The 13,694-nt window shown below is 37.5% G+C and overlaps 1 protein-coding gene and 1 pseudogene across 1 annotated transcript; both read right to left on the bottom strand.

Moving 5' to 3' along the window:
* Nucleotides 1-5,609: 5,609 nt before the first annotated feature.
* LOC111990514 (myosin-17-like) lies at nt 5,610-8,519 on the bottom strand (annotated as a pseudogene).
* An 874-nt stretch (nt 8,520-9,393) lies between these two features.
* On the bottom strand, nt 9,394-9,801 carry LOC136061025 (receptor-like kinase TMK3). The gene has a single exon (XM_065770546.1). It carries the CDS (start codon nt 9,799-9,801, stop codon nt 9,394-9,396), a length of 408 nt encoding a protein of 135 aa, XP_065626618.1.
* Nucleotides 9,802-13,694: the final 3,893 nt, after the last annotated feature.

The following is a 13,694-nucleotide window of genomic DNA, read 5'->3' as shown; positions in this document are numbered from 1 at the left end:
CAATGTTGGGTGCTACTTAATTTGTGACTTCTTAAAACTGCTATGCAACTTAAAACTATAGCAAATCTATAGATGTTTCACTCAATTGATTTATTTAATTAGCTTTCAAAATTAGTTCTTTGAGAACCTCGGATTTGAAGTATAGTGTTGTTTAAAACTAGAAAGCACAGACAAAGCAAATTGCTTGTCATACTCATATCATATGCGTACACGACACGGCGTATGCCTAGGGCATGGCTGCACATGTGTCACAACCATTTTTTTTTAAAAAAAATAATCGGACATGATCAGGATACTGCACATGAGAAGTTAAAAAAAAAATGACTAAAAATCAGAACTTAAAAACAGTGTGTTTTGAGAGCAGAACTTAAAAACAAAAAACCTAAACCTAAATCCCAAAATTTCATAATCTCTCTCTCTCTCTCTCTCTCTCTCTCGAACGACGGAAGTAGTGAAGTTCAATGGCATGGTTATTGGCAAAAGCAAACCCGAAAATACACAGACATTATGGCCTTTTGCCCCTTTTGGGCAAAATAATTGGCATTATGCCCCTGTTTTCAAACTATATAGGGGCGTGCCCCTGTTTCAATACTCGACCTCCCTAAGGCCGAGTTATTAAAATACTCGATCGTTCCAAGGCTGAGTTATGTGCAGGTTCCTCCCATGCTAGTCATCCAGCGTGGCTTTTGGGCAATAAAATAATCCGGCGTTACTGTTTGTAACTCGACAATATGATAACCGAGTTACTGACGGGATTTGAAATCACTTATTAGTATTACTCGACTTCACCTATATCGAGTCGTCTCTAGTACGTTCTGACCCGATATCAAATCACCTAGTTTTGCATGTGAAGCTTAACCCGATTAATCGGAAATCCAGTTATAAGGTTACTCGACTCTGCTATTATCGAGTTCTTCCCATAAATCAGCTTCTCAATAAATTCTCCTCATCATTTTCAAATCAGCTTCTCCTCATTTTTAGAATTTTTTGCCAGAATTTGATATTATCTCTCTATCATCTCAGGTAAGAAACTCATTTTCTTCTTTGAAATACATAGAGAATTTTATGGAGTAAGTAAAAGTAGTTGTAGATAATAAATATTATAAAAGTTTATAAACCATAATGTATGTTTTTGTTAGAAACGAATTTTCATTTAATAGGTTCAAGTAAGTGCTTTGGTATTTTCTTGAATGAGTGTTATGTGAGTAGATTAGGGTTATATTAGTTGTTGGTGTTGTTTGGTGCTACAAGAAAGGTACAATAATCTATAGAAATGGTGATGAGTGTTATGTGTGTACATTGGGTTATATTGGGTCTTTTTATGGTGTAAATTTCATTGACAAAAAATAAAATTCTTTATATTTGCTTAAACTAATGAACAGTTAATCTTTAGATTTGCAAAAGTTGAATATACATACTCATCATTGGTCGAGACATTAACAACAATATTTTGTATTGCACACAACATGTAAACATTAACAACAACGTCTAATATTTATGGTCAAATTTGAGTGTTAGTATTTCATTTTTAGCATGTAATAGTACACAAATTTATGAATGTCTTTGTCGTGTACCATCTTATGCAGCATGACATTATTTACCAACAGTTAATGCACACTGTTAACTTGATCATTTGATGTTATTGTATTCAGCGTCAATATCTGGTTCTAGCAACCCACAACTCTATAGGCCTCACGATGTGTTCATTGCTATGGGTCGTTGCTGGGTATTGGAAGATGAGTTTAGCTATCCAATCAACCTGAATCTGCGAAATAGTGCTTATGTTCACAATACCATGAGACAGGAGTGGGCGTGGTTATTTCGTGAACAAAAAATGTTTTATGATGAGTTGGTTGGTTTTAAGTTGCTAGTGCCTCGGCGACTCGCATTGCAAATGCCCAGAGACACGATCAACGAACTTCGTAAAGCATTGAACCGCATAAGAGAAGAAAATAATCGAATGAAGGTATGTCTTAATCGATATCGGACCCAAGTTGAGATTCGAGAGTCAGTGGAGGGAGGGTGGTACGAGCACGCACAATTCATTCAATCACTTCTTGCTGATCTCATTTATCAATCAGACGTGGAGATGTCAAATGAAGAGTAATCGTGTTGTCGTATAATTAGACTTTGTTGGAGAACTATTTTGCTTAACTATGTTTTAAATGTGTGTGTGTCATTGTTGTTGCATTTGTACTATGTAAATCTTATTATTGATTGTGAGGAGCACGCACGTTATTCCTAATATAGATTATTCCCACACAATGCATAAAAGTTAAATATTTCCACACATAATGTTTTTCAATAAGCACCTATAACATAACACAGAAAACTTAAAATAACTTACACGAGGTCACCAATATGCAGGCGTTGCATATTGAACACTAACGCTACTAACATTATTAACTTAACCCTAGACATAACACACATACCACATAGGCATTCACTCTGACAGGTAGTCCTCGTAGTTGAGGACATTGTTACGTTCCGCCGGAGTAAGTTGCCCGTTCGTTGCAGCGGTCAGCTTTTCTGCTAGTTGTAACATGTGATACCTTGACCTACGCAGTATCATCAGATTGTTCTCTTTTTTTATTTTTGTCACTGCACGCTCAAATTGGTGCATGTTTTGTCGTGGCAGTGTGATCGAGCTACGGTCGACAAGAGGCGCTCCGAGTCACACGAGATCATCGTGCAGAGTATTGGATTCGTTCACACGAAAGTCCCACTCCCGCCGCAATCCGGCATAGTATTCCCTTTCGTCGGAATCTCTCTCCCTCCTATAGTTATCTGGAAAACGATGTAGCATCCAATTGCTCATTGACATTAGAAAATGTGACTTTTGATTAATATATGTAGATGTTTTGCAAGGGTAGATGTAAATGAGACTTTATATAGGAGCTTTTCAAGGGCAAGTATTCACATGGATGTGACTATATGTAAGGGTAAGTATTCACGTGAATAAAGATGATATGACTCGACAGTGTATTGTTCAGTGAGGTGTTGAGGAGCACATGCAAAACTGCGAACTGCAGAATTGCGAAGTCGATAGTAGCACCTGTTGGTGCATGTGGTTCGCTGAGGTAGTTGTTTGATATGGCTATAGCTTGTGCTACAGCAGCGGGCTGGTGATGTGTACTGCAAAGGAGGTTGTGTATTTATTCACATGAAGAGTATTCAGCATTCCTATGCTTCATCTGACATGACTTGACGAGACAGTACCGACCTGTGTTAAATGTATCATAAACTTTTTCAGGGATCCTTGAAAACGGTGCATTGCAAAATGATGCATATCTGTGTATTGATATGTGTGTAGGTGATATGACTAGACAGGGTTCACGCGAAGACTACTCAGCATTCTTGTGCTTCATCTGACATAATTTGATGAGACAGTGTTGAGCTGTGTTAAATGTATCCTAAACTTTTTCAGTGATCCTTGAAAACGGTGCATTGCAAAAGGATGCATATCTGTGTATTGATGTGCATGTAGGTGATACAACTGGACAGGGTTCATGCGAAGACTATTCAGCATTCCTGTGCTTCATCTAACATGATTTGATGAGACAGTGCTACGCTGTGTTAAACATATCATAAACTTTTCAGGGATGCTCTGTATCCTTGAAAATGGTGCATTGCAAAAGGATGCATATCTGTGTATTAACGTGCGTGTGGATGATATCACTCAACAGGGTTCAACAATGCGAAGTACTTGAGGAGCGAATGCCAGTCACTGCAAACATCAGTGTAGCAATGAGGGACAGGTCACCCCCAAAATCGATGCATAAACTTTTCAAGGATGCTCTATGTTTTCACGTCAGTGTGGATGGGTACTTGTGGTCAGGGTTCAACAGTGCAAAGCTATCAACCATAGCTACACTCACTGCTCCCTATGGTGGTATTTGGCAAGTGGGATTGAAGAAAGCTGATAAGAACATTTGGCTTTGTAATGGATGACAAGATTTCATTGAATACCACTCTATCTGTTATGGTTATTTTTTAGTCTTCAGATATCCACTGAGATTCAATATCCACCCAGCAAGAACTGTGAATTGGAAGATCATAAGGTAGAAATAATAGACTTAAATGAAGATGAAACAAACATATCCCTCAGATGATTTGCCCACAAAACATGAAGTCGAAGAAAAGTTTGTTACGAAAAAATTTTATTGTACATAAAGACGAAGAGAGAATGAGTGGTTAGTTTGGTTTGGATGAGTCTGTACATAATGTATTTGTATAAAGTAGTAGCAGGGTGTAATGTAATGTGTTTGTATAAAGTAGTAGCAGGGAAAAAATAAGCAAGTGATTCCATATACGCTTAGTCAATCTATTGAAAACATTGCAACATGACAAAATCTACCACAATACTCGATTTTACATCAAGCGAGTATTTATAACTCGGTTATACAGAGACCGAGTACCATTAAGGCATCATATATTGGCAGTAGAACTCGATTATATGGATATCGAGTATTATTTACTTCACCAGCAAAACAGTTGGGCAGTATTTATACGTACTCGTCTTTGTCTTAATCGAGTTATCTGTACTGTACTCGATTTAGTCATAGTCGAGTACTATACGCTTCATATAAAAAGACAGCTTCCTTTCATTCTGGTTGGGGGTTATGAGGAAAACAATCAAGGATGGAGAAGACAAGCCTCCTTTGCTTCTAAAGGTAACATGCCAACATGTTTTACTGTTTTAATTGTACAATTATTTACCACTATACAATTATAGATTATGCAATTGTTTGTCAGATCTTGGAATAAGCAACGTGCATGTTAGTTGCTGTAGTCTACTGGCACTTGTTGGTAGAGCGACATGGTATATGTTTTACCTAATAGCTCAAATTCAAAACTTGGTAAGTTCTAACTCCAGCACAGCTCATGCGATTTTAACATATAATGCTATTGTGTTCCTCTTTTAGGGTGGCAAATACTATGTTGTTTTCGTTGGTCGTGCTCCTGGCATATACAACAATTGGGCAAAAGCAAGTAGACAAGTTCATAAGTTCACAAATGCCGAACACAGGTCATACAAATATCAACGAGAAGCAGAATCTGCATACATGGAGTTCATGCAATGTAATGGTAGGAATGTGTAATATGGTGCTTCCCCATCGTGGACATCTCCTACCATGTCGACATCAAGCCCAAGGGGGACGTCTCAAAGCAAAGGAACCAACTATTACGATGGAGACGTTAGGAACAGATTGTTGAGGTATCAGTTAGACGTTGCCATTGAGGAGCGTGACCATGCAAGGAGGATTGCAACCTTGAGTACTAACATGCTAAGTGAAGTGGTAGCCCATGTTATGGGAGATGATGAAGTTCATGATTCGACACAACAAGGGAGCGCAAAATGAAGGCGAAACTATGGCTCCTAAGATTGGCTATAGAAGTTGTTGAATAGCTTGTTGGTTTCTGTAAGCACAAAGTTTATTTTGGAATCTGTATTGACTTGTAATTGCTTGTACTCATTGTTAACATTGGCTAGATTTTTTTGGATAGCCTATAAGTACTTTCTCTATATCTTTCTGCGTAGAGAAAATAAAATACACTTGTTCTGAAGAAGTTGCGAAAATAATAGGTAATTTGACAAGTCATAACGCTTATGTAATATACCTCCTACCTATTAGATTTTGCAGCATGAAATGAAGCCATCTTGGAACAGAAAATCCAGAAATGAACACCACCTAGCAACGAAACAAAAAAGGCATTTGCCAAACTCTTTCATTACCTAATATGCTCTCATGTTGCATTAAACCTAGTAACATATAGAAATGTACGTTTGCATTGCATTTAATGATATTTGTCATTTTACATTTAATAATAATTAATAAATAAATAAAGAAGTCTCCTTACATCATATTGCACAGAAAACTATTTATACAATAAATATTAGCCAAAAACAATGTGCCTAACATCACAAACTACAATTTGTAGCAGTTGGAAACCATAATTGTAAAAATATTACACAAATGAAAGCCTAATAAATAACAAAAGCAGCCTAATGTAGTGTAACTAGTAAGAAAGAACTGTTGACAGCATTGTTTGAGTCCTCGGTCATCATAATTCTCATACTTGAAATAAACTGCACATAGGGAACTTTTGAGTGAAACTTCAACAGAAATGAACCTGCGACTGCTTGATAAATCATTTATGGATAATTAAATAAAAGACAGAACGTCAAATGACGTAACAGGGTGAATTCTAAAACAAACTGAATGATAACCTTACAAGGGACCATATAAAAACAGCAATTGCAGAAATGAGTTCAAAATGTAACCACTAAAAATAGACATATTGGGTTTAATAATTTTTCTTGAGAAAAGATTATGAGATAGAAAAACTGATTAAGAGTATTCAATTTTTTTATTATTTATTTGGAACTAATTCCAAACACTCTTTTATCAGTTTTTTTTTTACCAAAGAGCCTATAAAGGTAAATGAAGGCCGACAACTCCTAACCAACTAAAAGTTTAGTACACAACTTACATCAGTAGATACACTATGAGTCCCATATTTGTCATCCCAGTACATTGTACTGATCCTATATAATTGCTGTATGCTAAGCACCTGAAAGAGGATGGAACAAAAAAATTAGAAAGACAAGAGGAGGGAGGGAGGGAGGAGAAGAAGGGTTATAGACTCACTGGACATAGATCATTTGTTATTTCTTTCAAGGTCTTTTTGGGCTTCTGATGTATGACCTGATATTGCAGAAAAAAATGAAAAGCAAAAGACTAATAAGACACATTTTATAATAGATACCTCAATACGAATGGAAAACGAGATAAATGAATCAAACCAGGAAGCCAACTGCTTGTCGGATGTGCTTCATCTCATCCCAAGCCAAACCTACAAACTGCATGCAAATAAGGTACTAAATAAAGTCTTCCAAAAGAGAGGCATGGAGAAAGAATACAAGAGATTGATCCATGACTAGTACCTCCTCGGTCGCATCATGGCCTTCAAGTATTCCCCATTACTGAATGAACAACATTCACACCGCAAGAGAAGGCTGCAAAAAAGAAATTTAAATTGTCAGGGAATATACCTTAATATACTCTATAATCAAAGTAAGTTTTAGGATTCTAGAAAGCTTAAGTGATAATTTTACCTGTTAAATAACTGAACGTTGATGAAAGAAAATATCTGAGCGAATAATTTGCAAACTAGGAATGGAGGGACCTGTATTGTCACAATATTGAAAAGAGTTAGCCGTGTAAAGAGCAAAAACAATGACCCCATCTCATTGTACTTGGAAGCTCCACTTACATGGTTGGCCCTCATGATCTTCAAGTAGTTATCAATGCATTTCACAATGCTTTGCCAGTGAGCAATCAGAGCTTGTTGAGCCGTAGCATTGGCTTGAGCACATCCCTTCACTAAACTAGCTCGGGATGTCCTAGGTGCCTGTGTCAGAATTGATGAAGAAAAAAAAATTTTAATTTAGAGCATGGATATAGATGGCTCCTACAAGAAGACATACACCATAACACACTTATCAAGAAGACATACACCATAACACAAGCAAATGTACATCAAATTATCACCTGGGAATTTGCACATGTTAGCTTTTGGTCAGACTAGATGCACAATTGTTGGGATGGCTCAGGACTCAGACATGGTTATATTATTACCCATTTTGACTTAGATAAGCCCAGAGGAAAAATGATCAATTTCTTTATTAGAAACATAATCCCTTAAACTAGAAATTGGTGCATTAAAAGGCAGGTAAGAAGCAGTATCTATGAAGGTAAATGAATCACTTGAAACACTAGAAATTTGTACATGTTTCATCTGTTACTCATTATGCCCGAGATTAAGGTTATAGTAGGAAAAATATTCAATGCTTTTACAGTGAAATCATAAATCGAGAAAGGTGCACTCATCGACAGATGCATTGTTTTCAGAAGTAAAAAAATATATTTTACAATTATAAAATCTCCAAAAAAACTAATATATGGAAGTAACAAGATATGATAATAAAAAATGGGAAGAGAAGATAACATTGTAGTTACCTGGATACAAAATCCAAGCAATGGGGAGATCTCTTTTTTTAAATTATATCTTATCATTCCATATATATTTTCAAGGAAGGCTGTGAGTTGCTGTTTAAAAAAGCAAAGCTGGATATTTGGCTTCAACTTGCCGTAGTTCATCCAGGCCACCAAGAATCCGACTATTAAGAAATGAGAACCCAGCACTTTGTGGAGACGCTCGAAGCCCCTATAAATTGGAATTATTTAAAAAAAAAATTAAACTACATGATAGTACCAAAAATAAAATGTCTCTTTCCTTACTTGAGACATCCTCCCAAATAGAGAAGTTGATGCTGATCTTCACCGTTATGGAGTTAAGTTTGCTGCTCCAGTTGCCTTCAATGTGCGTTGGAGGAGTAACAGCAACGTGGATGAATTTGATAGCCAATAAGCTAATATGTCATTGTTATCCTGGACCTTCAGTGAGTGGCATAATGACATCAAACACAAATTAATTTATGAGTTTCTTCGCTGCTCCAGCAAAAAAAATCCAAAGCTATAAAATAAGTTCATTCATTGAAACAAATTCAATGCTAAATGGCCGATGTGATTGTTCTTTTGCACAAACATAAATAATATATGATGAAATCCATATAGGTACCATTCCAACTAAAACGGAAGCTAAGCCATTCTCAGGAGTCCTCTACAATTAATTGACAAGTGACAACTTAAAAAAATTTCCATGAACTTATGTGGTTCACATAAATTAATTATCTTTCATGCCAGAATACCTGAATGATTGTTGTCTTTGGTCTTGTAGATAAAACTTTCCCTTTTGGTGATATGGGTATCTAGCAAGGAATGAGAAAAACTTAGTACTAGTACAGGAGGCTCTGCAAAAATATCAGTTAGCTCTCATGTTTTGAGGGCAGAATGAAGTCCTAACTAATCAAAGAGAATATGATTTTGAGTTCAAAGATGGTGTCTTCACAAGTCACATTGCATATTATTTTCCCCACATCAATTTAATTATGTTATTTCATTCAGATTCTTAAAGATGTTTTCAGGCAGTAACATGAGAACAATTGTCTTCTTAGAAAGTGGCTCTATATTGTGAATGGTGAAATAGACAAGGGACTGCTATTTTGCAGCCATGTAAAATGCAGCAAGCCTATGTGTGACTCAACTTTCCACTTAGTGGTTTCTTCTGAAGGTTCGATGTTTGATTGTTGCTTAAATTCAAAAATCTAATCTTGGTTAGTCTTGGTTATTTCAAGGACAATCAGCTATAGATTTTTCTGCGCATAGAAAAGTTTAGAAAAAAATTTAATACCTCTAAAATATTTAAGTCAAAGAAAATTTGAGAAGGTACCTGCATATTCTAGTGCAAGATACCCAAAAGTTCCAGCTAGTTTAGTTTCAACAGAGAATTTTCTTCTGAAGCAAGTCGAACCAGTCCAAAGTCTGACACTTTAGCCCGCATATCATCTCCAAGAAGAATGTTTAATGGTTTCAAATCCCTATGGATAATGCTTTGATGGGCTAAACTATGCAGATATTCAACTCCCCTGGCAACATCCAAGGCAATGGTCAGCCTTCGTGTCCACTCAAGTGGTTTCAACCCCAAGTCTCTCCAGTGAAATAGATGCTGACTAAGACTCCCCTGGGGCATGTATTCATAAACAAGAAGCCTCTCATTTCCATCCAAGCAATACCTAAGAAGTGCAACTAAATGCCGGTGTCGAACCTTTGTAAGAACTGCAATCTCAGACATGAATTCAGTCTGACCCTTTTCACCCACTGGCCTTGATTCCATTCTCTTCACCGCAATCTTCGTCCCATCATGCAATTCCCCCTTGTAAACGGCTCCAAAACCCCCTCTTCCCAATATATTATCCTCACTGAATAAGAGACTGGGTGCAAGTTTTGTAACCTTCTATGTTAATGTTAAAAATTAACCCCCTCTTCCAAAACCTTCTGAGTGCAAGTTTTGTCCCAAAAGTTTGGGTTGATAAATTAGTAAAACCCATCTCATCTGACTAATTAATATTTAAATTGAAGAGCATCACTGAGTAGTCTTATTTAATGGCTTCTTATATCGGGAAGAGGGGTGTTGCTTGTATGATATCAGCAATAGATTGGGCTACACAATTCAAAGAATAGAGAAAATTATAGTTCCACAATGAGTAGAGAAAATTTGTTAAGCAAGACCCTAACCCTTTGTCCAACAATTATAAACTCTAGTTCCAACGACACAACATCAATTCTTAACCCACTACAACACTTACTACAAATTCTGCCACCCCCATAAATAAACCTCATCCTATTCTGAATTGGTCCTTATGTGAACACCTACTGAAAACCATCTTCAACATAGCAAAACAAGTTTGAATTGGGGATCGTTGTTGTTAATTCCTAACAAAGTAAGAAAGAAACATAAGCCAAACCAATGTTGGTTGGAAATTTTACCCCCATATGCTCCACATCATGCCAAGCTTCAGCGATCTTTTCATTTCCTCACAGCTGCCTTGGCAGGTCTCGTCTTACCTAAAATTGAAAGCAGAAAACATTACTTGAATGCACACATTCCCTAACAGCCAAAATAGAGTTTAAACAGAGGGATAGACCATGTTTTGTACTGTGTACGTGTATATGTCTTATTATTAATATTTTTAACCAAGTTTAATTATTGTTTTGGAATAAAAGTACTTTTTACAAAGTAAAATTTCTGACTAAATAACCATATACACAATCGTAGTCATTCACAATTAATTCACAGTTATTGGCAATATTATATGCAACTACGACAATTGGCATATCTATTTGAACTATTAGGTTGACATTAATGCAACATTTGGTAGGATGGAAGTCTACATGAAGACAATATCCAACTGCGCTATATGTACATGTACATTGGGTCATCTTCTCTTTCACATTAAATGCATTCACTGGTTGTGCTTCTCATCTTATTGTTTGATTAAATAACTTTGGTAGAAGTTAGCAGGGGAATGCATGGTATTTACCATCACCGGTCCCGCAACCAGGGGGATGTATGTCAGTGCAGAGTGATCTTTGCAACCCATGGACCGGCTCAATATTTTCACTCCGTATTTGTTCAATCTGTGCAGCCGATTCATCAGGGTTAGGAAGTGAAGATTCCTGGGTGGGCTCAGCCTGAACTACAGGTGGGGTCGGTCAACCAGGTGTGGGTACAAATATACAGCCACCCTTATGGGAAAAGCCGCTAAACAATGGGGGAGACAGCGGAGTGGGTAGTGGGGATCGAGGGCGAGCCTGAGCATGGGATGTGTGTTCTGCACTATCGTCATGGCCAACGGGATGGGATGCCTGGGCAGTGGCGTCAGACGTGCATCGCGATGACCCGACGCCATCCATGTACGTGTCCCAATCGGCCTCCAACGCCTCATCATCTGTACAAAGAAAATTGTATTTATTAAGATGACAACGAGGAATTGAGTCACTGAATAAACGAGATAAGTGAGAATCGTTTCAGTTTTGGTAATAGAGTCGAGTTTGAGCGATTGAAATTTGTGAAATCAGAAGAATGGGATATCGTGTATGGCTGTGATGAAAATATAATTCGCTACTATAATACGTCCTCTAAATAAATTACAACTTAAACTACTAGAATTAGAAGTCAATAAGAATTGGAGGTGTTAGAGTTGGAAGTTGCCCAAGTCATTGTCATCATCAGGACCACCTCCTCGACCTCCATGACCTCCACGGCCTCCGCTACGTCCACGCCCTCCAGACCCACCACCTCTGCCACCATGGCTTGTGGCCTGTGTGGTCACCTCACTCGCCATGGCACGCGCATTATCCAATGCCACTCGGTTCAACTCCTGAACAAGATCCAGCGTCTTCGTCAGCTGGTTGTAAACTTCAGAAGCTGGTTGGCATTGTAATAGCATTTCCACATTGGACTCAACCTATGGAATAAAGGAGTCACATTAAAACTTTTCTACTGCCTTTAAACATTGAGAAAGTATAAAGATTTCAGGTCAAATCGTATGATATTTGAGTATATATCTTGGCAGGTAATTCAAGTCTGATTTGGAAACAGATTATGCATGATGAGCTTATTCATACATATATGAACATTGAAATGGCATACCTGGTGGCAACAAATGCATATCTAGTGGCAACAAATGAAATGTAAAAACCCAATGAATGTGAAAATATTGAATCAATGGCGCCACAAAACTTAATATTCATAATGCTCTTTGCAACACACGTATAATATCAATCCATAAAAGAAGCATTGAATGGTTGCCTTACCAAGATTTCCCAATACGCTGACTCTCACATAATGTACCATCTGGTCGACCTTCAGTACTCAGCCATGTAAGCAGCAAGGTACGTCGTGTCCCCATCCAAAGTGGGTGCGTTGGCAACACGTTCCCCTCTACGGGCCCATCGATCAATGTAGATAGCATGTTCTTGCTCCCAATCCCTCTCTAGTTTACCTTGGAGGGAGATTCTGTGAAGTTCAACTGACGTATCCACCAGAGCCAGTGGTGCTTGCTTCATCCCAAACTGACAAAAGACACGTTCGGGATGATGATCCTCTACTATCCAAAAATAGATCAACGGCACTGTGGCCCTCCATATATGTCGGCCAACAGTGCAATATGGGGGCAGTGAGTCTAGGATATCCTTATACAGCTCCCAAACAACCTGACTAAATGTTCAACAAAAAAAAAATACGTACTTATTTGTGTTTGAGCAAAAATGTAAAACACCATTGAAGAATCACTTCACTAAAAATCCTAAGTCATTATTGACTGCCCACAGTGGTGAAATGATCGTAACTAATTCCTTGTATATATATGATCTACTTGACCAACATTACATTATTAACTATACACATGCAATAGTTGACAATCCACCAGGTGAAACAAGAAAACTAGGAAGAATTATATTGTTGTGACATGAAGCAGTAGAATACCTGGTGTGCCCGTATGCTCGACAATGACGCACGATACGCAGCTAGCACATGTGTGGCATGCTCTGTCGTGCTCTTCTGCCCCTTCCATCTAGTAAACATACAATTGTATTAAATGGTCATTAGTTAATATCAAACAACCATGCTGCCATAAGAGTAAAATGCTTACCAAAAATGAAGCCAGTAATTAGCTTTTACTTTTTCGTTGGAAAATACTTATTACAAATAAGTAAGGAAATATGGTTTGTTTTTTTTTTTTTTTTCCTCCATACAACAGTCATGAAGCACAAAAACGATTATCAATGGACCTCTATTTCTCTAATTCTAAATGGTCCTCACCAGGACAAAAGTGGCACTTGCAGCAATTTTTTCCTTTATTATCTATGTTCAACTATTTTTCAACTCTTTATTTATTTCTTTCCTGCACTTGGAAAAAAGTAGGTGCCATATTTCTTTTGGCCCAACAAACTCTAACCCAAATGACACCTCCTTCCCTTGTAAGATCATGGTGGAGGGTAAGTTTGTGGGTTTAAGACCCGCTGAGTGTGTGTGTTAGTAACTAGTCAATAAAAGTAGAAGGTGAATTATGCTCAGGTTGCACAATGTGCTTACAATATGGTTCATCTCACTTCATCATTTGCACACACGAGTGTTTGGATAAAGTTATTGGCATTAGCCTTAGTGGGAACCATTGCAAATAAAGGGAAAAAAGCATATTGTATATCTATTTGGTTACTTGGTTA

The sequence above is a fragment of the Quercus suber genome, unplaced genomic scaffold, assembly GCF_002906115.3.
Source record: "Quercus suber isolate HL8 unplaced genomic scaffold, Cork oak 2.0 scaffold_32, whole genome shotgun sequence".
Taxonomy (NCBI): domain Eukaryota; kingdom Viridiplantae; phylum Streptophyta; class Magnoliopsida; order Fagales; family Fagaceae; genus Quercus; species Quercus suber.
The sequence above is the reverse complement of the archived record's forward strand: the minus strand, read 5'-3'. Positions and strand labels throughout refer to the sequence as shown.

Bases quoted from the DNA above. Each gene is read 5' to 3' on its own strand.
- LOC136061025 (XM_065770546.1), bottom strand. From the start codon at position 9,801: ATGGAATCAAGGCCAGTGGGTGAAAAGGGTCAGACTGAATTCATGTCT.